The sequence below is a fragment of the Periophthalmus magnuspinnatus genome, chromosome 17, assembly GCF_009829125.3.
Source record: "Periophthalmus magnuspinnatus isolate fPerMag1 chromosome 17, fPerMag1.2.pri, whole genome shotgun sequence".
Taxonomy (NCBI): Eukaryota; Metazoa; Chordata; class Actinopteri; order Gobiiformes; family Gobiidae; genus Periophthalmus; species Periophthalmus magnuspinnatus.
Genome location: NC_047142.1, coordinates 15,749,518 through 15,770,715, shown reverse-complemented (window position 1 = coordinate 15,770,715; position 21,198 = coordinate 15,749,518). Strand labels below are relative to the sequence as shown.

Below are 21,198 nucleotides of genomic sequence, written 5' to 3'. Positions count from 1 at the left end.
AGGTCAATGTAAGTTTTTAATCATGTAACATTCCAAAACATACATCTTCATCCCCATTCAGGGCCCCAACAACCCCAAAGAGCTGAATTTGAAGAATCAAATTAATTTGGATTTTAAGCATCATTTTAACCTTTTTACTGTAATAGCAAGGTTTTTAGGAACATTTGTCTGTCATAATTTTGCAAAACTGAAATTAAAGTTTGTTATTATAGTTGGAACAAGTGCTGAAATTCCTTTCAGTGTGATTAAGTCATGAATTAAATACATATTTATAGATAGTACACTGGTCAAATATTTAGCCCCAGTTACTCAAACAAATCCAAGGTTTAACATTAGAAGAAGTTGCTTTATCTTGAAACCTTATGTGAAAGGTATGTGTGTTGTATTTCAGAATGTTACCAATGAACACCTTCTTGATCAGAGGCTGCACTAGCACTGATTATTGATAGGCTACAGGTGCTGGGGGTGCTTTAGGGGGTGACGATTCAGATCAGAGAGAGTGCTTTTAGTTTTAAACCAACTGGATCACAGTTGATTTAAACCTAAAAGATGAAACTGTCAACCCAAAGGAGACTTATGTGAGACTCATTCTGCTGTCTGATAGGATAATTCTTATAACATAAATAAATTAGACATCTTCAAATGTTTTATTTTAACATGTTTACCTCATATCTGGGGACATAGATTTGTAATGTTTAGGATTTTTAAAATCTAAATTTCGCATACAGTTCGTTTAATTATTTTAAAACGTGCTTGTGTCATCAACAATGTAACTTGGGACAAATACAGATTTATCTTGTCTTAAATTTAGCCTGTCAAACAAAGCACAGGGTTTACTCCTCTGTCTTCGGGCGCTCCCTGCTTCTGCGCATGCGTATTCCAACAATTCCATAAACATGTAAAATACTGAGGAAAGACAGACCTGAAACTCATGAAGTGGCGAACTAACAGGTAAACGCCACTGCCTTTCTCCTATTTCAACACTGCTTGGCATATTTTTAAAAAACACCCCAGACCATCTGCTTTGTTTCTGTTGGGAAACTTTTAGACTGCAATAATTTGTTTAGCTAACTAGCAGCTAGCCAGTGTGCTAACGTCATTTGACAGGAGTGTTGTGACCCGAAGTGGTGATCTGTCAAAAACTTACAACATTCCTGTTAAAACCTACCGTAATGTGAATTAAACTGCCATTTATAATGATTATGATATTATTAACAGGTAAATAAAATGGTATGTAAGAGTTGGGAATAAATGCTTAGTTGTAAGTGTTTTTGAGGAAAGTTGCCCACTAGTACAATAATGGGAGCTGTTTACAAGATTTTGGGGAAGGTGTTGCACTTTTGCTGTTTCTTAGGCATCATATGTGTTGTTTTACTAATTTGAAAATACCGTGTGGACTTAAATTAACACAATTCAATGATATCTATTAAATTGCTACTTTAATTTCCCCATTCAAGGCTAATAAAACGGTTATTTCAGTTTAACAGTCTAACGTTTGATGCTTATTGGGTATTTATTCATTATAAGGATGATACTGCGCAGTTCAGAGGCACGTGACAATCATTCACGTGATTTCTACAAGTAGCATTGTTGACATTCAATTAGTGTGTAATGTCTTCTTGTCCAAAGGGTTTAGTGTGACAGACTTATTCAACTTGAAAAGAGATCAACAGCATCATGTTTGGTAAAAAGAAGAAAGAACCGGTGTCTAGGGGGCAAGGTGCTGCTGCCGCCAAACAGGTAATATTATAAATGCATTATTGTCTTTGTTAATATACTACTAGGGTTGTTAAAATTGTCAAAAATCAGATATTAATACTAAAACTAACATTGTAGCTAGAGCCATGGCTAAACAAACAACTGGGACTGAACTTGGACTACTCGTCGGTTTTAAGAAAATGAATAAATACTGATATAAAATACTACCAAACTATTGCCTATATAATTTAATCAGATATTTAACTGAGTGAACTAACATTGACGTAAATGGATCTATAATAAACAAGGAACTTGAACTGCAAATGATACAGATTTTGATAACACAATGATAATATAAACAATATTTTTTTAGAGTGTAATTTTCATCACAAATAATTGTAAATCCTTCTCTGTCACCATGTTGTCTTGTACTAGTCCTTACATAGATAGACTCTATATCCAATACCAATTCCGGCAACACTCTTTATTTAGACAGTAGAATGTAATTTTTTGCATTATACCTTAGTACTTTCATTTATATTACTGTGTGGCCTTAGATGTGTGTAATCCCTCAGTCATCCAGGTAGATTCCATAGTGGTCCATGGGCGTATACTAGTCTATTTTACTTCTGATACAGCTCAAGAGCATTCTAAAGCTATTCAGGAAAGGTGGATTTCTTTTCTGTGGATGTGGCTTTTGTAATATGTACTTGCTCAAATGGGTATCTAGATTCTATACTAGTTTTAGTATCGATTAGTATCTGCTTTTCAATACTTCTGACAACCCACAGTTGTACTATTGATTAGTACCTGGGTATTTTTGACAACCCTACCATAGTGTCAGAATAATTTTATGTGAACTCAAAATCCAACGTACTTTGATAACCCTGAGCTCTAGCAAGGCCTCTGTATCTGGTCTCCATGGCATTTGTTGTCAGGAGAAGGATTTTGATACTTCCTACTTGGGTACTTCCTGATTTCAGATGGGGCTGTTTATGGATCCAGAGGAGATGATGGAGGGGATGGAGGAAAACCTGAACGACCCGGATCTGGAGGCTGAACTGGCTGCTCTCACTGGAGGCAAAACTGCAGCCAGAGGGAGAGCCAAGGCCAAAGGGAAGGGTAAGTATGTTTGAACTGTAGACTAAGCATGGCAAAGCAAGACAAGTTTATTTGTATAGCACAATTTGTACACAAAGTAATTCAGAGTCCTTTACAGAAAAAGAATGACATTAAAATCACGATACAAACAAATCATAAACAAATCAAAACATAAACAATCATCATAAAATTAACATTAAAAGAAGAGTGCAGAATAAAAGCCTTTCAGTCATATGCACAGCTAAACAGAACAGTTTTGAGCCTGGATTCAAACAGCTCAAAATAACTTTAAAACTGTTCAGGAAAGCTCAGATTTTTTCCGGTTAATGTGATTTTTTTGCAGTGTTGATACTTGCTCAAATTAGTACCATGTTTAGATATTAGTTTTAGTATCATTTAGTATCTGATTTTCAATGCTTTTCGCAACCCTAGATTGTAGTCATCCAAAAGATAAAAATGTGGGCTACATAAAGGGCCAGGACTCCCCCATAATATAACAAATCCAATCACTTAAAAAATATTTGAGAAAAATGGACATACAATCTGATTGGTGTTAATTATGACTACTTCAACTAATAATATACATCTGAAACACAGTATTACACATATAAACAGTTAATACATATTTATTCTAAAAGTAAAGAATTTAAACATTAACTTTCTTGTTTTTCTGTGGTCTCAGCACCTTTGCCCATGGAGGACATTGCTCGAATGGCCGACGAATGTTTGAGAGATATAGAGGATGACGATGATGAAAATGTTGAAGATGATGAAGATCTATTGGTTTGTACACTATAGCATTTCCAGAATTGCTTAAGTTTAAGTTTTTTTTAATATATATATATATATACTACTATGGTATTAGTGACAAGGTCCATTATCCCACTATATTCATGCATACCTCTACTCCAAATATGCAGTTTTACCGGACCACATTTCAGTTAAACTCTATGGGCCTTTTGAATGTTGTGTTGTCATTTAAACCCCTGAGTCTAATGTGAAAAAAATATTTCTTTTTTTTTTATGCTTACTTTCTACATTAGACACATACAAAAGACATCAAATATGTGAACCAAGATAAATATTTATATTAAAAAAATATTTGAATATAAAATACATTCAAATATATTAAAAATGTAGAATGTCGAAAGTAGTAAAAATAAAGAAAAAAAAACACTGAATGAGAAGATGTGTCCAAACTTTTGAGAGGTCTGCTATAGTTATTGTAACAGAGGTGGGTAGAGTAGCCAAATACTGTACATAAGAGTAACATTACTTCAAAATAATGAGTATAATTGAGTATTACTCAAATAGAAGTACAAAGTAGTTGTCCAAGAAATTACTCAAGTAATAATAAAAAAAATATTTGGGAAAAGTACAAGACAAGTAAGAGTAACTTAAAGAGTAACTGTCAGGCCGTAACGTTTGATTTATAATTTGACGCTAATGTAATTTGAAGGACAAAGTATTAAATAATGAAGAAAAAATCTGGTATTTTCCAACGATGGATGCAAAAATAAGACACTATATCATATCTGAAAGAGCCGTGTAAGAAACAAATGTTTGAATCATTTCATATTGTCAACATAAAGCTTTTATCACTTGTAGATTTACTCACAGTAGGAAGAATTACCAAAACTTTTCCTCAAGTAAGGGTACTGTTACTTCAATAATATTTCTTAAGTATGAGTAAACGTATGCTGCTAGAAGAGCACTCGAAAAAGTTTCTTCGAAAAGGTACTCAAGTAAATGTAATGGAGTAAATGTAACACATGTAGCACTATCAACCTCTGGTAATAAACCATCAATTCCAGGCAGAGCTTCAGGAAGTGGTGGGTGAAGAGGAAGAGGAAGAGGAGGAGGATGAAGAATCTGGTCCGACCACATCCGTCACAACAGCAGAGTCGAGTGAAGCAGTGACTCCAGAGGCTACTCCTACACTGGTACAACACAAACGACCCAAAACAGATAATATTGTATAAGCACCTCTTATGGTCAAAATATGTCCTGCGTGCTGTCTGCATCTAATTGTAACGTTTTTTATTGTGCGATAATCAGGAATTAGCCTGTTAGTTCTATTTTTCACATTTAAAAAAAATATATATATGATTTATTTACATATTTCAAAAGCTACAGTGTATATTAAATAGCCCATATTACACTGTTTTCTGATCCTGAAGTTGTGTTTTATATCATTCACACAGGTTTCACACACAAACTCTGCATATTTAGGCTGAGATCTCTCAAACAGAAAACACTCTATTCTAACTTGTGATATCATGTGACAATACAGGGAATGCTCCACTGTGTTTTTAAACTACATACACCTTCACCCTCTATTCTATAACTAGAATTCGGATCATTTCAGCCAGGAATTGCCTATTTCTACTTGAACAAAACATAAAAGGTAGCTATTAATTTGAAAACTACCATTTCATGACATCAGAAGGTGCAACAGAGCATTTTGAGTTTTGGAGTTGTAGGCAGACATGTGTGAATGAAACAAAACACTACTCCAGGTATGTTTTGAGGAGGAGACAGGATTTTAACATTGCTTAACAGAGTCAATTTTGCGTAATGTAGGACCTTTAATCAAACATACCCTAGATACAGCCACCTCTATCATGTGGTTTGCCTAACCAACCCGGTTGTGCTACTTGTCTGTTTTTTCTTTAGGAGCAGCAGCCAGTCTTAGTCTCCCCCTCAGTCTCAGTTTCCTCTGCAGCACCTGGGTCTGTGCAGCACACTCTGGAAGAGCGGATCTCCATGTATCAGACTGCATTGAAGAACGCCAAAGCAGCAGGAGAAACCTCAAAAGTCAGGAGGATAGAACGAGGGCTCAAGGTGGGTCTACTACTTGTACTACTAATATGCCAATTATAAATACAACTTTTCTTCTACATATAATGACTGCACACTACTACAAATATGTGTAACTACTACTACTACTACTACAACAAATACTACTACTAAGACAACAACAACCACAAACTACTACAAAATAACAACTGCCACCATACATACTATTAGTAAATTTCTACTGTTCTGACATCAAATTACCGGTAGTAATAATACTGGACTGTGCATAGGACACTATACTGACATAATTACATTTTTTTTTATTTGTTAAAGGTCTTATAGATAATAACCCATTATTTGTTTGTTTTTATATTATTTTAAAGTGGGACTAAACTAGGCTGTGCTTGGAGGAAAGGGAAGCGGGGTGGGTTCTGGACATATGAGGAACAGGCATCGACACTTGCAGCCAGGTATTTGTAATCAGAAACACCTGGCTGTAATCAGGGCAGTCCTTTGTGAGGTCACATAGTACTTGAAATTGTAGTGGCCACTGGAGTCAGCACACATTCTGTTATATATGTTTTTGACCACTATACCAAAAAATGACTAGCAACAGTAGACAGTGCTGTTAAAACAGGATATACACAGTTCAGTAGGAACAAAGGTGATTCAATGTTTAGTTCCACTTTAACAGTGTCAACAGTGGACTGTTATGCTGGTTCCTACTTATACCGGATATTTAGTAATACCTTGACCTTGTGAGTAGCTTTTAACAGATCTTTAGATCTTTTATTTTAGAGGTCATAAATTAAAATGTTGTTACCTCATCATAAACAACATACCTAGAGTTGTGTTTTGTTTCATTCACACATGTTTGAGTAAGTCTTTATTGTTAGTCCGTCTACATCTCCAAAGCCCAAAATACTGTGTTCCACCTTACGGCTTACCTTTGACCTTTTTTCAGTACAAATGGGCAATTCCAGGGCTGAAATTATCCAAATCAGTCTAGTGAAGGTGTATGGAGTTTAAAAACACAGTGGAACACTTCCTGTATTACCACATGACATCACAAGGTGGAAGAGAGTGTTTTCTGTTTGAAAGAAGAACTCAGCCTACATATGCAGGGTTTGTGTGTTAAACATATGTGAATAAAACAAAACACAAGTCCAGGTATGTTTTTGACAAGAAAACAACATTATAGCATAGATCAGACAATAGCATTATATGGACCCTATAAAATACATGGAAATAATTGTGAATGGTTGTCTCTGTTTGTGCTCATTCCAGTCTCTCCAGTCCATGTTAACTGCAGTAAAAAAGGGCAGATCTGTGAATGAGGCAGACATCCCTCCCCCTGTGGCCACTGGAGCTTCACGACCCCCTCCACCTGCACCCACCACTTCATCAGACTCATCCCCACTAGAGTGCACTGCTCCTGGGGAAGAATCGGAGCCTGTGTCCCCCTCTCCAGCCATACCAGAGATCACCGTGGTGAGCAGCCCTGAAGAGGAACAGCCATCTTCTGAATCTGCTGCTAATTTAAGTGAGCTACCAACCCCAGAGGAATCAAAAAACAGTAATGAACAACCACAAGACAGCAAAACAAATGGTAAGTTTCAGAGTTTCCTTAAAGGAGCGATGCCCAGTTGTTTTCATGTAATAAAGTCAAATTAGTTTTGCGCCAGTAAAAATTAAACCACTGTGTGTTGTTAGCATCTAATTTTAAAGCAATGGAATGTATATGGGAAGTAATGATATCATTCCTGGGTCCAACCGCCAACTTCACAGCTAACTTTTACCTTAGTTTTTCATCAAACAAGACTTGGCTTTCAAAAACAGATTTTCAACCACAAATATGTAAAGAATGTTGTAATATTCTATCATAACATTGGATTACCAGTGTGTATGTCTCGCTAACTGCCAATCACAGCTAACTCTACCTTAGCCTCGCTTCTGACCTCAACCTTGTGCACTTTCTGTCACACTTAAACCCCCGTTATTGTTAAACAACTGCTATCGCCTTGTTGTTTAAAAAAAGAGGAAATTGTAAACGTATAACAATCAGCTAATGCGCCTAAATTTCGAAGTGACATCACAACCCTATAGGGCATTTAATTTGTACGATAGGCCAGTTATTATTATGTTAAAACAAAGACTCATGACAGACCAGACAGGTTATTAGTGCACCATGTAACTTTTCAGCTGGAGGGTATACCACCTGCTTGTCTCCATAGAAATGTTATTGCTTTGCCTGGAATTGAGTACACTATAGTATTAAACTTGGAAACCATGGAAACAAGACCACCAGACAAAGTTACAGGTCAGATCTGAGAAGAAGCTACTCAACTCGCAGAAGGAATCCATCCGTCCATCCATCCATTTTCTTCCGCTTATCCGGGGCCGAGTCGTGGGGGCAGCAGAAAGAATGCATGTTTTAAATTTTTTTTGTAGATATGTTAAATCCCATACTATGGGACATTCCAGCCTAAACAATAACATCCCCATCAGAAAACGTACACAGTGCATTTTTACAGCCGTATTTTGTCCATGTGATAAAATGTGTCTGTTCTTTTTGGTAAATTTGACAGTGAATGATACCATGCGGATGATGCTTTTGGAGAGGCAGAGAGAATACAAGATGGGCGCTTTGAGTGCCAAGAAACAGGGGGACAAGGATCAAGCAATGCAGTTCTTCAGGATCAGCAAGGTGAAAATTTCTACTCACATTTACCTAGTTACCTCCAGGAAAGTAGCTTCTAAAACTGTCATACACTTTTCATTGTGTTCATGTCTCTTGGCTTAGTCATCCACAGTCAATTGTACCTCTTTATTTTATTTTTTATTTATAGCGCAATGTCATGTTTTGGGGCAAGATGGAACTCAGATTTTATACTTAATATTTATGAAGTCATATATTAATTCAATCTATAGAGGAGGGGAGACGTCATTGGCTTTCAAAGTAATATCCAAATTGTTGTTTTGTTTTCATGTGCACTTTTTTCAGACTTGTGCACAGCTTTCAAACTGCTTTTCAGACAAGGAAGGAAAGAATGGTAGCCCACCCTACCACAGCAAACACGCACCCAGCAAACTGTTTATATTGCCATTGATGAACAGTTTTAGGCCCTAAACGCAGTGGCAGCATTGGTGTTTACCAGTGTAAACCAGAAACCACAGCTGCACGTCAGTGCGAGGACAGCCACAAAATCAAGTTCAAAGCACAAACAATTTCCCTCAAACAATACATAATTGGAGGAAATACGTTGTGCTGGTGGTAATTGCACAAATACAACAACAAATGAATGCCATCTATGTTTTTTGAATGGGACATGCGCCATATGCTTGCGTCAAGTAATTTTATGAAATCTACTTGCGCAGGATGTGCTGCTCCCTACACACGCCTTTTGGGGGTAGGGTATCCCATCCTATTCACTTTTAATGCAACCAGCTAAAACTACTATCTCTGCTTTTTATTAGGGCCATAGTGCTTTAGTCTTTTAGTCAATTAATCAGTTGATGGTGTCTTAGTCGACCAAAATTGGTATTAGGCCCACCGCACACTACAGGACAATTTGCCCAATTTAAGCCCTGAGTTCGTGTGTGTGGTATCAATGCTACTCTGAGCTGCTCGGTCATATCATAACCACAAAACATCACCACTGTACCAGCCAACAGAACAGAGCATCAGGGGCAAATGGAGTGATGGACAAAAAAAAAAAAAGTATTACTCACCTCTCGTAAAGTTGTAAAGTTCAACTGCACCATTCTCATCCATATTACCCATTAGAATTTGACTCCTAGTCCACAAAAACAGCACTATTAATCCAGTTTAAGTGTTCTTTAAGAGTAAAAAGATGAGAGTAGATCTTCACATGTGTCTCTTTACATAAATCTACACAGTGAGGATTGGGATGAAACTGCTGCTACAGTAAAAACGACTCTACTTCCTGTGTTATTTATCTCCAGCCTTCTGTGCATTGAAAGCATTTATCTGGACTATTGCAACACATTTCACAAGTAATACTGGCACAGTTTTGATTTATTGAAAAATGGAAAATAAAAATCAGACGTTTAGAAGAAATCTTGGGTATGTTTGCTGTTTTGTGCAGGGCTTTGATGCAGTGTTGGAGGCATTGGGGAGAGGAGAATCTGTGGACCTCAGTAATCTCCCACCATCCCTAAAACAGGGTAAGAACACAAACTAAATGTGATTAACAGATATAACTATACATATCCTACATGTTTGTTTTGGTGTTGGTAATACATTTTTTCCTGTAGGCTCTGGAGGAAACTCTGCTCCTGTGAAAGACCCTCCTTCACAAGCTGCTCCACCAGCGCCCTCTGCTGCTCCAGGTAACACTAACTCAAAATATTGATGATAGACTTTTAAGGTGAAGTATGCATAGTTTCTGATGGAGGGTCTGCCCCCTGCTTGTCTTCATGGAGATATTGATAGTGGTGGACACTGCTTTATATCTTTCTTTTCTTATGGATCCTACCCGGACAACTGAGGGATTACACTAGACTAGGGTTGTCAAAGTACAAAAAAAAATGAGATACTAATTAATACTAAAACTATTCAAAACTAGATATTCATTTGAAGTATTGATACTAAAAAACATTCACAGGACACAAATAACCTTTCCTGAAGAGCTTTAGAATGATATTGAACTGTATCAGAACTAGTATAAGACCACACAGACTAGTATACACCCATGGACCACTATGGAACCTACCGGAATGACTGAGGGATTAGATATAACACCACATGATAATATAAAATAAAGTGGTATTATTTAATGTTGAAAATGTCATTCTATTGTGTTCTACTGTGTTTAAAAAAAAAATATCATTGTGGTATCGAAATCGGTATTGAGTATAGTGTCTATTCCTTAGTATCAAAATAAAGTTTGAAATTTTAGTATCATGACAAGTGTATATATATATATATATATATATATATATATATACTTGTCATGATACTAAAATTTCAAACTTAATTTTGATACTAAGGAATAGACACTATACTCAATACCGATTTCGATACCACAATGATATTTTTTATATATATATATATATATATATATATATATATATATACTTGTCATGATACTAAAATTTCAAACTTAATTTTGATACTAAGGAATAGACACTATACTAAACTATTCTAAAATCATTATAATACATTACGTTTATTTACTTGCTGTAGCTGCCTCCTCTGCACCTCCTCCTCCAAAAGATGCGCTGGAGGCTCTTGAACAGAGAAAGGCCAAATATCTGGAGGCTTCAGCTCAGGCCAAAGCCAATGGGGATGAGCGCAAAGCTCGCATGCACGACCGCATCGCCAAGGTATATTTAGTCCTGTTTTAGACCTGCTTTAGCTCTGCTTTAGGCCTGCTTTAGGCCTGCTTTAGTCCTGCTTTAGTCCTGCTTTAGTCCTGCTTTAGTCCTGCTTTAGTCCTGCTTTAGTCCTGCTTTAGTCCTACTTTCGATGTGCTTTAGACCTGGTTTATGGTCTTTTTAACCTGACAGCTTTCTTGATGTTTCAATTTTTCATTTTTTACAGCAATACCAGAATGCCATTCGAGCTCACAAGGCAGGAAAAGTGGTTAATTTTGATGAGCTCCCAGTTCCTCCTGGTGAGTTGGTTTTAATATTAGTTTATGTGTTTGTTATGCATTTTTTACCCTTTTTAAATTGCTACTGATACCCTTTGGCATTAAACTGCTCCAGTCTTTCCTCTCCTCTCACTGCTGTTGTACTTGGGTGTGCACTGGCCTTTAAACAGCTCACACATTTCACTTTCCTATATAAAAAAAAATCCAGTAAAAAAGTTGTAGGAATGGTTTATTTGTTATCTGTTATTGGCAATTTTACAGACACTTACACTGTCATTCCCAGTTTGTCCTCAGTGCATCAGATTTGTCTTTTTGAACTTACTAAATGAGAGAAAATATGATTTGAAAATAGGTTTTTGTTATCATTTTTACAAAAAAGAAAAGTTAATTTGTAAACTTCACTATAACTTTTCATAAATATGGTCAATGCCATTAAATTGTGTTTCATTTGTCAGGCTTCCCTCCGATCCCCGGACAGAAAACTCCAGAGGCAAATCAGGGGATAGTGGTGGCTTTGGAGGCTGCTCACAAACTGGCCTCTACAGACGTCAACCAAACTGCAGAAGAAGAAGAAGAAGAAGAGGGAGAGGAGCAGGAAGGCGAGGTTAGACAACTAGAGAAATCAGATAACCCAAATGTGTCTGTTGAAATCTGATAATGCAAAGCATATGGTGAGATCTGTCAGTTAATGAATGAATTTTAACAGTGGTCAAAGAGCAATTATTTTAAAATGAGCTTTCAAGCGTTTACATTTTGTGTTTGCTACTATAAAACTTGGCTACATAGCTTTTTTTATAGGTTTGCGATAAAAAAGGCTGTGGACGAGTTTGTGGTAAATTTAAATGACATAATTTGGGGAAAAAAATTGGTCCTACATATCGACCAAAAAATATCGGTAGATCTTATTGCTCACTGGTTGCCCTGGATTCAAAACAGTTGTCACTGGCCATGTAAAAAAAACCATACCAGTTGATTTCTACATCAGATATAACTGTTTACATGACATTGATTTCAGTAATTTGATAACTCCAGAAAACAGATGATGATTAGATTTTTGGTGTGCATGTAAACAATCTAGCATCCTTCAGAAAATTACAGCTTTGAAAATATCTGAATTTTGTACTTGAATTTAATAAGTTAATACATTTTTACTATTTTCTCTGAGTTCTTTTTTAATGGAATTTTTGTCTTTAGTCAAAGCCAGAGGAGCCCAAAAAGCTACTACTGGACCTGCCGCCAGCTCCACAGAAGAAGAGGACCCCATCTCCAGACCGAAGATCTCAGAAGGATGCACTCTCTCCTACATGTGAGTCACTATGTTACTCAAAGAGGGGGTATTATGCAAAATGTACTTTTTGGAGCTTTTCTACCATGTTGTAACAGTGTTCCTTCATCAAAAACATGCATGAAGAGGTTTTATATATATTATTATTATTAATAGTGTATTATTATTATTAATAGTGGAATGCACAGCGATTGTAATGTGATAGCACTGTAAAGGAGAAGGGATTAGTGTGGAGAGCAAGGGGAGGGCATCAAAAAAATGAAACATAAATAAAATATGTTAGTATGTTGTTTTCCGTGAATAGACCAATTTCAAAACTATAAAAGGTAACATGATGATCTAAATATGTTAAATATGTTATGCGTTAGCAGTTAATACCCCATGGAAGTAAATACCCCCTCATTAAAATGGCTTTTCTAACTTTCATCATGTTACAATCTTTATTAATAGCACCCGGCCTTGTGTTTTTTTTTTTTTCAGAAATCTATTTAATCTTCCTCCCTAGTAATCAAAAAACATGTACCAACTGGTTGTGGTTCTCAAATATGCTTCCATAAGCCAAGATTTAGTTTGGTCTGTTTTTAGGTTTAGTTTAAAACCTGTATGTCTATCTAAAAATATAAGCAGGGAAGTACTGAAATCCATCTTCAATTTAATTTTAAATAGGTCTGCACAGTATTGACTTGTTATTTATCTGTGTTGTGGGCAGAGGGTAGGTGAAAACAGAAATTAATGAGCAAGTTATCCTGTATTGTCTGGCATTGCAGGCTTGAGTGAACATCCATGAATCAATCAAAATGGAATGTTAATATGGTCACAGTCGATTTTAAATAATATGTCTCCCTTTAAGTTATAATATTTCTCCATTTCCAGCCGCAGAGCAGGTGCAGCTTTTGGAGAACAGGAGGAAGCAGTTTTTGAAGGCGGCTCTTCAGGCCAAACAGAAAAACGAGCTGGACCAGGCCAAAACTCTGCTGCGGAAAGCCAAAGGACTGGAGCCCATGATCGAAGCAGCTCGAGGGGGGAGAGCTGTGGACATCAGCCAGGTGGGGTCAAATACATGTGAGACAAATGGGTCAATATTATGCATGGGAATCACAGGTTACTTTATAATACATGATATAAATGCATCACAGTAGGCTGGGTTCGCGTGACGTCACAACATTAGACTTCCTTTACTTTACTACCTTTACATCTCTCTAACTCCTAAACAGGAACATGCACGATTGATCACTTCAAGACTATTTACTGAATGGCCCAGAAGGTCTCATAATGATTGACCTCACACGTGTTATTGTTATCTGAACAGTTATATGTATCAACGTATAACAAGCAAAAACTGATCCAAATGTGTTTTCTCTTATGCTGTAGATTCCGTCGCCCCCTGGTGATGAGGAGGATGATTTCATCATGGTTCACCACAGCGACGTTCAGATCTCAGAGAAATCAGAGCAAATTTATGCTCAGCTCACCAAGATCCTCCAAGAGCAGTATGAGGCAAGCAACAGTTATTTTATTTATTCTGTTTGTTTTTTGTGTACTTCTTAGCATTGTAATATTGCCTGGAATCCAGAATATACACTTCTTGAATATTTTATGAAGATGTGAGTTCAGATGGGCTTGATTGACTAGATTAGCTCATCAGGGTACACACATGGTCTGGCCATATCAAAATAAATCTTGATGCTTTTGAGAAAAAAAGGGAAAATATCACAGGGGACTGAAAAACATAGCAGATTTGTGCAGAATCAATGAGCGAGATGTAACAGAGGAAGTGGGGACCAGACTGACATCCCTCTGTATAAAATATATTGAGGGATATGATTCCGGATTTTCCAGGCAAATTGTTATACTTTGTGGGGATCATTTGAGTTCAGTAATGTGCCAACTTAACTTTTTTTCTTTAAATGTCTGTTGTATCTCCTCCTGTTTCTGTTTGTAGAAATGCATGACTCACTCCAAGCAGTTCACTCATTTGGGCAACGTCAAAGAGACAACCAAGTGAGTACAGTGTCTCAGTTTATATGTTTGGTTTATATTACAGACAGTGGGAACTCAGGTGGTAGAGCTGTTAATAACTATAATAATAAAAATGCAATGGGTTTATATAGAGCATTTTAAGACACTCAAAGCATGAGATCAGACATTTTCAGGCAGTATGGCCATAGGAGTCCTGGTTCAATTCTGTTCAATCAGGCTCTGACTTAACTAATTGTTATTTCACCCACCTCACCTTGTGTGAATGTTGTGTGTGAGTGATTGGTGGTGGTTAGAGGGGTTGATGGCACAGATTGGCAGCCACTTTTTCATCAGTTAAATATCAATTAAACAACAGTAACTATTAATATTGTCTGTTTATTGTTGGTTCCAGGTTTGAGAAAATGGCAGAGAGCTGTAAGAAGAGCCTGGAGCTGCTGAAGCTGAGTCATAGTAGAGGGTTACCACCTCCTAAACACCACTTTGAGGAGAGGGCATTACACACTGTCGGGTACTATATATTTTACTAATCAACTGCATAAAAAATGGGTAATGTGCCTGTCAAAACATTCCTCCTGTTTCTTCATGCACCAAATCATAAACTCACAAAGAAGCAGGGCACTAAGCAGAAGGTTGCATAGATGATTTAAAAAAGTCATTTAAAAATAAGAATAATAATTTTATTAAGCTATCTAATTTAGTATATTTTTACATGTATTTGAGCAAACTTTGTCTTGCTTCAGTACAGATATAAAAAGTTAACTGAGGAAGATTTTTGTATTTTGTATTGTTTTGTACAGTAAAAATCAGGAGCAGCGCTCGTAAATAAATATTATTAAACTAGACTTTAAATATTGACCCACTAGAAATGATGATTGACATTAACTTTGTTATACAGTAGGGGTCTCACGTTGTCTGTATGGTTATTTTGGGGGTATCAGTCTGAACAGATGAGGAACGCCTGCACCAAATGATTTTTAACCTAATAGCGACTAAGCCTATTTGCTTATGAAGATATTACAGTGTATTTTTTATATTCTCTATTACATTTATTTGTTGTCTCTTATTTGCAGTATATTCCCAGAACTGAGCAGTACAGAGATGGTGGTTATGATTGTCAAAGGAATTAATCTACCTGCCCCCAATGGTAAGGAAAACTAAACCATTGTAATGATTTAAAAATGTCATTACTGATACATTATTAAAATGTTTGTTTTTACAGGCATCCAAACGAATGACTTGGATGCCTTTATAAAGTTTGACTTTCCCTACCCCAGTACAGTAAGTGATTTGGGACACATTTAGACTTTTTATTTTCTCAAATCTTCAAATGTTTTGATGCTTTTCAGGAGCAGCCACAGAAGCACAAAACATCTGTCATCAAGAACACAAACTGTCCAGGTGAGAAAACTTACTCTATGTGCAGGTGTTTTAGGTGATAATATTATATTGTAAAATTTGTAATGTTTTGCTTATATTGTCCAAAAGTTTATTATAATTTTATATCCAATTGTATAAAGATAAACTTAATGATTTCAACATAACCGTGCATGATTTGAACAAACAAAAGTACCGGTATGTATAGATTAGTGTTGTGACAACACAAAAATTTCAAGCTTGATTTTAAAGCTCAATACTGGTTACAATACTACGATAATAATAATGATAATTAAAAAAAAAAACACTTCAGGCAATAGAATGGGATTTGCAACATTAAATCTTAGTACTTTTTTATATTACCATGTGGTCTTATATCTGTGTATAGTAGACTGTGATTGGTGAGGTTAAATTTAAAATATCACCCATGTTTACCCTGTTTTCATCTTTCAGAGTACAACCAGAACTTCACATTAACAATAAACCGAAACCACAGAGGATTCAGGCGTCTGGTAACATCTAAAGGCTTAAAATTGGAGCTGTTTCATAAAGGGTGAGTCTCTGAACAGCAGGGGGCACTCTCCTCTGGGTCAGTGTAAAAGATGTGATATTGTAGTCAATTTTTAAATAGACTGTGCTTGCAATTATCTGTTTTCAGTGGTTTTCTGCGAAGCGACAAACCGATCGGGACAGCAGTGGTCAAACTGGAAGGCCTGGAAAATCAGAGCGAAATTAGGGAGATCGTGGAGGTGAAATTATGAATTATTAAATAAAAGAAAATGGCACACTTTACTTAAAAGGACATACTTTTACATTGTTGTGCTTTGCAAACCGCAATATACTGGTAGATTAAAAACTACGTAAAGAGGACATTTTTAGTCATGTTATAATGTTGTTCACTCACTATTAATTTTAGTTGTTTTTTGACTGATTGATTGAATGCAGGGCAATGCAGAACTACTCAAACATTTATGAAACACTTAAAATACAAGTTGATAAGAGAACACTTATAACATAGTTAAAAGCTCATAAAAGTCTAATTTGGATAATATGGCAAAGCATAGAATAAAATAACTCAGAGAATAAATATTTTCCACTGCAAAAAATATCTAAACATTCTCTGTGTGTTTGAGGTGATGGATGGTCGTAAACACACCGGGGGCCGAGTGGACGTGAAGGTCCGTCTTCGAGAGCCTCTGAGCGGGACAGAGCTCCAGACCAGCTCCCTCAAGTGGTTGGTCATCGACCAGGTGAGAGGGCTACATCCAGTCATACAGTACTATTACATACATCTGTACCTCTATTACACTATTCTGTTACATACATCTGTACTTCTATTACACTATTCTGTTACATACATCTGTGAAGTTTTGAGCGCTCCCCCCTGTTCCAAAGACATTTCTACTATGGGAGACTAATAAAATGAACTAATATCTAACTGGACAATACTGTTACATACATCTGTACATCCAATACAAAGATTTAACATGGACCATTTTCTCTTTCAGGTCTAGTTTAAATGTGCTGCAAGAAACAAGTTCAAATGAAAGGTAAAATTAAACTTCTCTAAATATAATGCTACTACTGTTATTAATACTTTTGCTTTTTTGGGTGCAAATGTATAATGCAACAGTGTGTTTCCAAACTTAAATTCTAGTAACTAAAAAAAAACAACCCATAAAAATAGTCATATAAATAACTATAGTTGTTACTGTGCTGCAAAATGTATGTCAGTTTTCTTTCTTTCTTTTTCACTTATGTAGTATACTACATATAATTAACATTATCTGTTTGTATTTTCCAGATTGACCTGATCCAATCAAACTCTCAGAGAAAGAGCACAACACTGTTCACAGGTGTGGCTCCTTTTAGACTTTTGCACATTGAGACACAAGCTCCAACAACAGAGGACTGAACCGGGTCTGCACCAGGACTGGACTGGACTGGACCTTGGGGGTTTAGGGTCTGTACCATAGGGTCCTTGTGTTGGTGAGTTGTTAATGGAATGAAGGACAAACATCTGATGACTTTGTAAATTGTCTAAAGCCTTTGTAATTGGGTAAAGATGCAAAGAAGCCTCAGTATCACTTTCATAATTTCAAATAGGAAGTTTAAAGAAACACTAAACTGGGTGTGAATTTAGTCGCAGTCTGATTCTTGAAAACCCAGTGGTTTCTGCCCCACAACTAAATAGTAGAACTTTCAATCTTTTGGATACATTTCTGCACTGGTAGCCCTTAAAGTGGAACTAAACACTAAATACACCTTTTTGCTGCTGAACTGTTTATATGATGCTTTAATAACATTATCTACTGTTCCTAGTCATTTTTGGCAACTTTAGTGCAAACTAGGTAAATGTACAGCTTTCTTGGGAAAAAAAAAAATCCTGAATCTCAGTGGCCACTGCAATTTCTAGTAGCTGGTGACATCACACAGGACTGCTCTAATTACAGCTAGGTGTTTCTGATTACAAAGACCTGGCTGCAGGGGAGGAGTTTGAAGTGTGGTTACATGTTAGACCAATCACACTGTTCCTTTTATCTCTAAACCCCACCCCTCCTTCCCCCTCTTTTTTCTTTAGTCCTCCTGATACTACTCAGTTTAGCAGCACTATTTGAAAGATGGTTGTGGGTGGAGTTTAGATGTTTAGTCCCACTTTTATGCTCTTGAATTAGCCATGCACTGAATCAACCTTCTTTTACAACTAAACTTTCTACATGGCTTTTTAATACCACTCTACTGTCTGGTTACTGGTCTAAAACAGCCAAATGTGTGCACCAGACTATGGTTAAACTGATGTCACAAGCCTCTTCAAATACAATGACAAACTCCTTTACTCTCCTTTAGTCCTCCAGGCAATGCCAAGTTTAAAGGGCCTATATTATGCTGTTTTCTGATCTATGTAATAATGTTGTTTCCTCGTCAAAAACATACTTTGGTTTTGTTTTGTTTCATTCACACATGAATAACACACAAACTGCATATTTAGGCTGAGTTCTTCTCTCAAACAGAAAACACCCTGACTTATTTTGTCATGTGGTAATACATGTCAAGTGCTCCACTGTGTTTTTAAACTTTATACACCTTCACTAGAATCATTTGTATAACTTGAGCTCTGGAATAGCTAATCTCTACTAAATCAAAGGTCAAAGGTTAACTTTTAACTTGAAAACTGCCACTTCATTACATCACATGGTGTTTTTGAGGAGGAAACAACATTCTAACATGCCTAAAAGCTCACAAGAATCAGTTTAGTGTAATATAGAACCTTTAAGTTTGATTCTTATGTGAACAGATAACACAGACTCCCGATCCTCAAGGACGGTCTCTGTTTGAAAGAGTTTGGTGTCGACTTTAGCTTTTCCTGCTGCAACCTTCCTCAGAAGAGTCTAATAATCAAATACAGCTGTCTCCTATGTAAATAAACTATGCACTTAACCAAAGTCAATCACTGTTGCTGAAATGCCTTGAGCTGCTGCTGCTGTTGACTGTTGTCTGTCTAAACTCTAAACTAATAATATTAATCAATGTTTTATTATTTGTGCTATGGTACAGAGGAGCAGGAGCACACAGCTGATACGTTTACATTTGAGAGCAGATTTTTAAAGTAGGATAGTATGTGGTACGACAGCTTCAAAAACCTGATGCGATGTGCTGTAGTTTCATTAACAAACTGCACACCAATTATTATATATTGGCTCTCTGAAGGGGGAGTTACTTAGCGCAGAGAGCAAAGTGATACCCCAGCAACTTATAAGACATGTTCATGCGAATACAGCATTTTCCCAAAAAATTGAAGGTAACATAGTCATCGAAATATGTTATGAGTTAGCTGTTAATACCCCCATAAAAATATTCTGTTGCAAACCTAAATCATACTATTTTTGTACCACATAAAATCCTACTGTAAAAATCCCTTTGTTGTCATATTGTAGGAGCAGTTTGCCAAGGAGAGAATCGTAGAGCTAATAGAAATGGTACAGTAGTTTTCCTGTTTTTAAACTGATGTAAAGATGTACGATGTAACTTTTCCGGAGGAGGGTCGACTGTCTGCTTGACTCTGTGGATGTTATAGTGTTAAGTGATGATGTCACTTCCGGGTCCAAAGAGAAACTTGTTTTTGTTCCTTATTGATCAAACAAGAGACAATTACCTTTCAAAAGTGTATGCTTAACCACAAACTGTATGAAATATGTAAATAATATAGTAATAATCTATCATAACATGGGATTACCAGTGTGTATGACTCATTAACTGCCGTAACCGCTAACGCTAACCGCCTAGCCTAGCTTCTTACCTCAACACTTTGTTACCCTTATAACCATAGATCCATACTTATAACCCAGTTAGCTTAACACAACTCTAATCTTTTTTTAAGGGAGATGTGTTGTTAAAAAAAAAAAAAAAAAAAAAAAAAAAAGGAAATTGTAACCCTGTTCATTGTTTTCAATCAGCTGATGGACCCGGAAGTAACATCACACTTTACACATCTATTGCTTTATGCTTTACCTTGAATATTCCACAGTAAAGCAATAGATATCATATATATTCATGGAGATAAGCAGGTCATACTTCAAGGTCAAGGTCAGATCTGTGGAGAGGCGAGTCCACTCACAGGAAAAATGCTATAAAAGCACCTGGCATTGAAGCAAGAGTGACACATTTAAAGCCATACTGTGGAATATTCGTGGCAAAAGAATAAAATCTCCATGGAGATAAGCAGGTGCTGAATCCCTCACCAGAAAAGTTACATAGTGTGCCTTTAACTTTTTTTTTGCACCTTTGTTTTCTCCCAACTGTGGTTTATAAATGCAATTGCATCAGTGTACTATCTAAGAAAATGTATCTGTCAAATTTATTATTATTATTATAAAAAATTAAAGGGCCAGCTCACCTTAAATATGTTACTATAATTATTTTTTTTCATCATATTCCCTCCCTGATGCAACTTATTATAACTACCGGTACTAAATTTTGTATTTGCCAAATTACCCTATTGTTCTTCACTTATTATAAACATATTGACAAATTTTGAAGAATTTAAAATTTTAATTGAAATGTTTTAATAAAATGTTTTCTTTTAAAGGTGCACTGTGTAAATTGTGAGGAGGGACTGTCACTTTGGGGTTTGTCTCCATGGAGTTATTGCCTTCCCTAAAATGTTCCACAGTTTGCCATTAAACTCATCTATTTCCACGGAGACAAGAAGGTAACTCCCCCAGGCCAAATTACAGGTCAGATCTGTGGAGAGGAGACCTGCATACAAGGAATTTTCTTTGCAATAAAAACAGCCGTAAGTGAATAAATGAAAGATGAATATGTTTAATGCTATACTGTGGGACA

The 21,198-nt window shown here is 36.3% G+C and overlaps 1 protein-coding gene across 1 annotated transcript; it reads left to right on the top strand.

Moving 5' to 3' along the window:
* Window positions 1-472: 472 nt before the first annotated feature.
* Window positions 473-20,783, top strand: cc2d1b (coiled-coil and C2 domain containing 1B). Its single transcript, XM_033982226.2, has 26 exons — window positions 473-951; window positions 1,630-1,740; window positions 2,682-2,820; window positions 3,482-3,582; window positions 4,614-4,742; window positions 5,476-5,643; window positions 6,886-7,207; window positions 8,187-8,305; window positions 9,708-9,786; window positions 9,877-9,951; window positions 10,808-10,947; window positions 11,165-11,237; window positions 11,672-11,820; window positions 12,411-12,522; window positions 13,375-13,547; window positions 13,873-13,998; window positions 14,444-14,502; window positions 14,873-14,989; window positions 15,552-15,625; window positions 15,701-15,759; window positions 15,828-15,879; window positions 16,309-16,408; window positions 16,514-16,604; window positions 16,989-17,105; window positions 17,364-17,405; window positions 17,660-20,783. The coding sequence occupies exons 2-25, from the start codon at window positions 1,678-1,680 to the stop codon at window positions 17,367-17,369; spliced, it is 2,643 nt and encodes an 880-aa protein (XP_033838117.1). The 5' UTR covers window positions 473-951; window positions 1,630-1,677; the 3' UTR covers window positions 17,370-17,405; window positions 17,660-20,783.
* The last annotated feature ends 415 nt before the right edge of the window (window positions 20,784-21,198 follow it).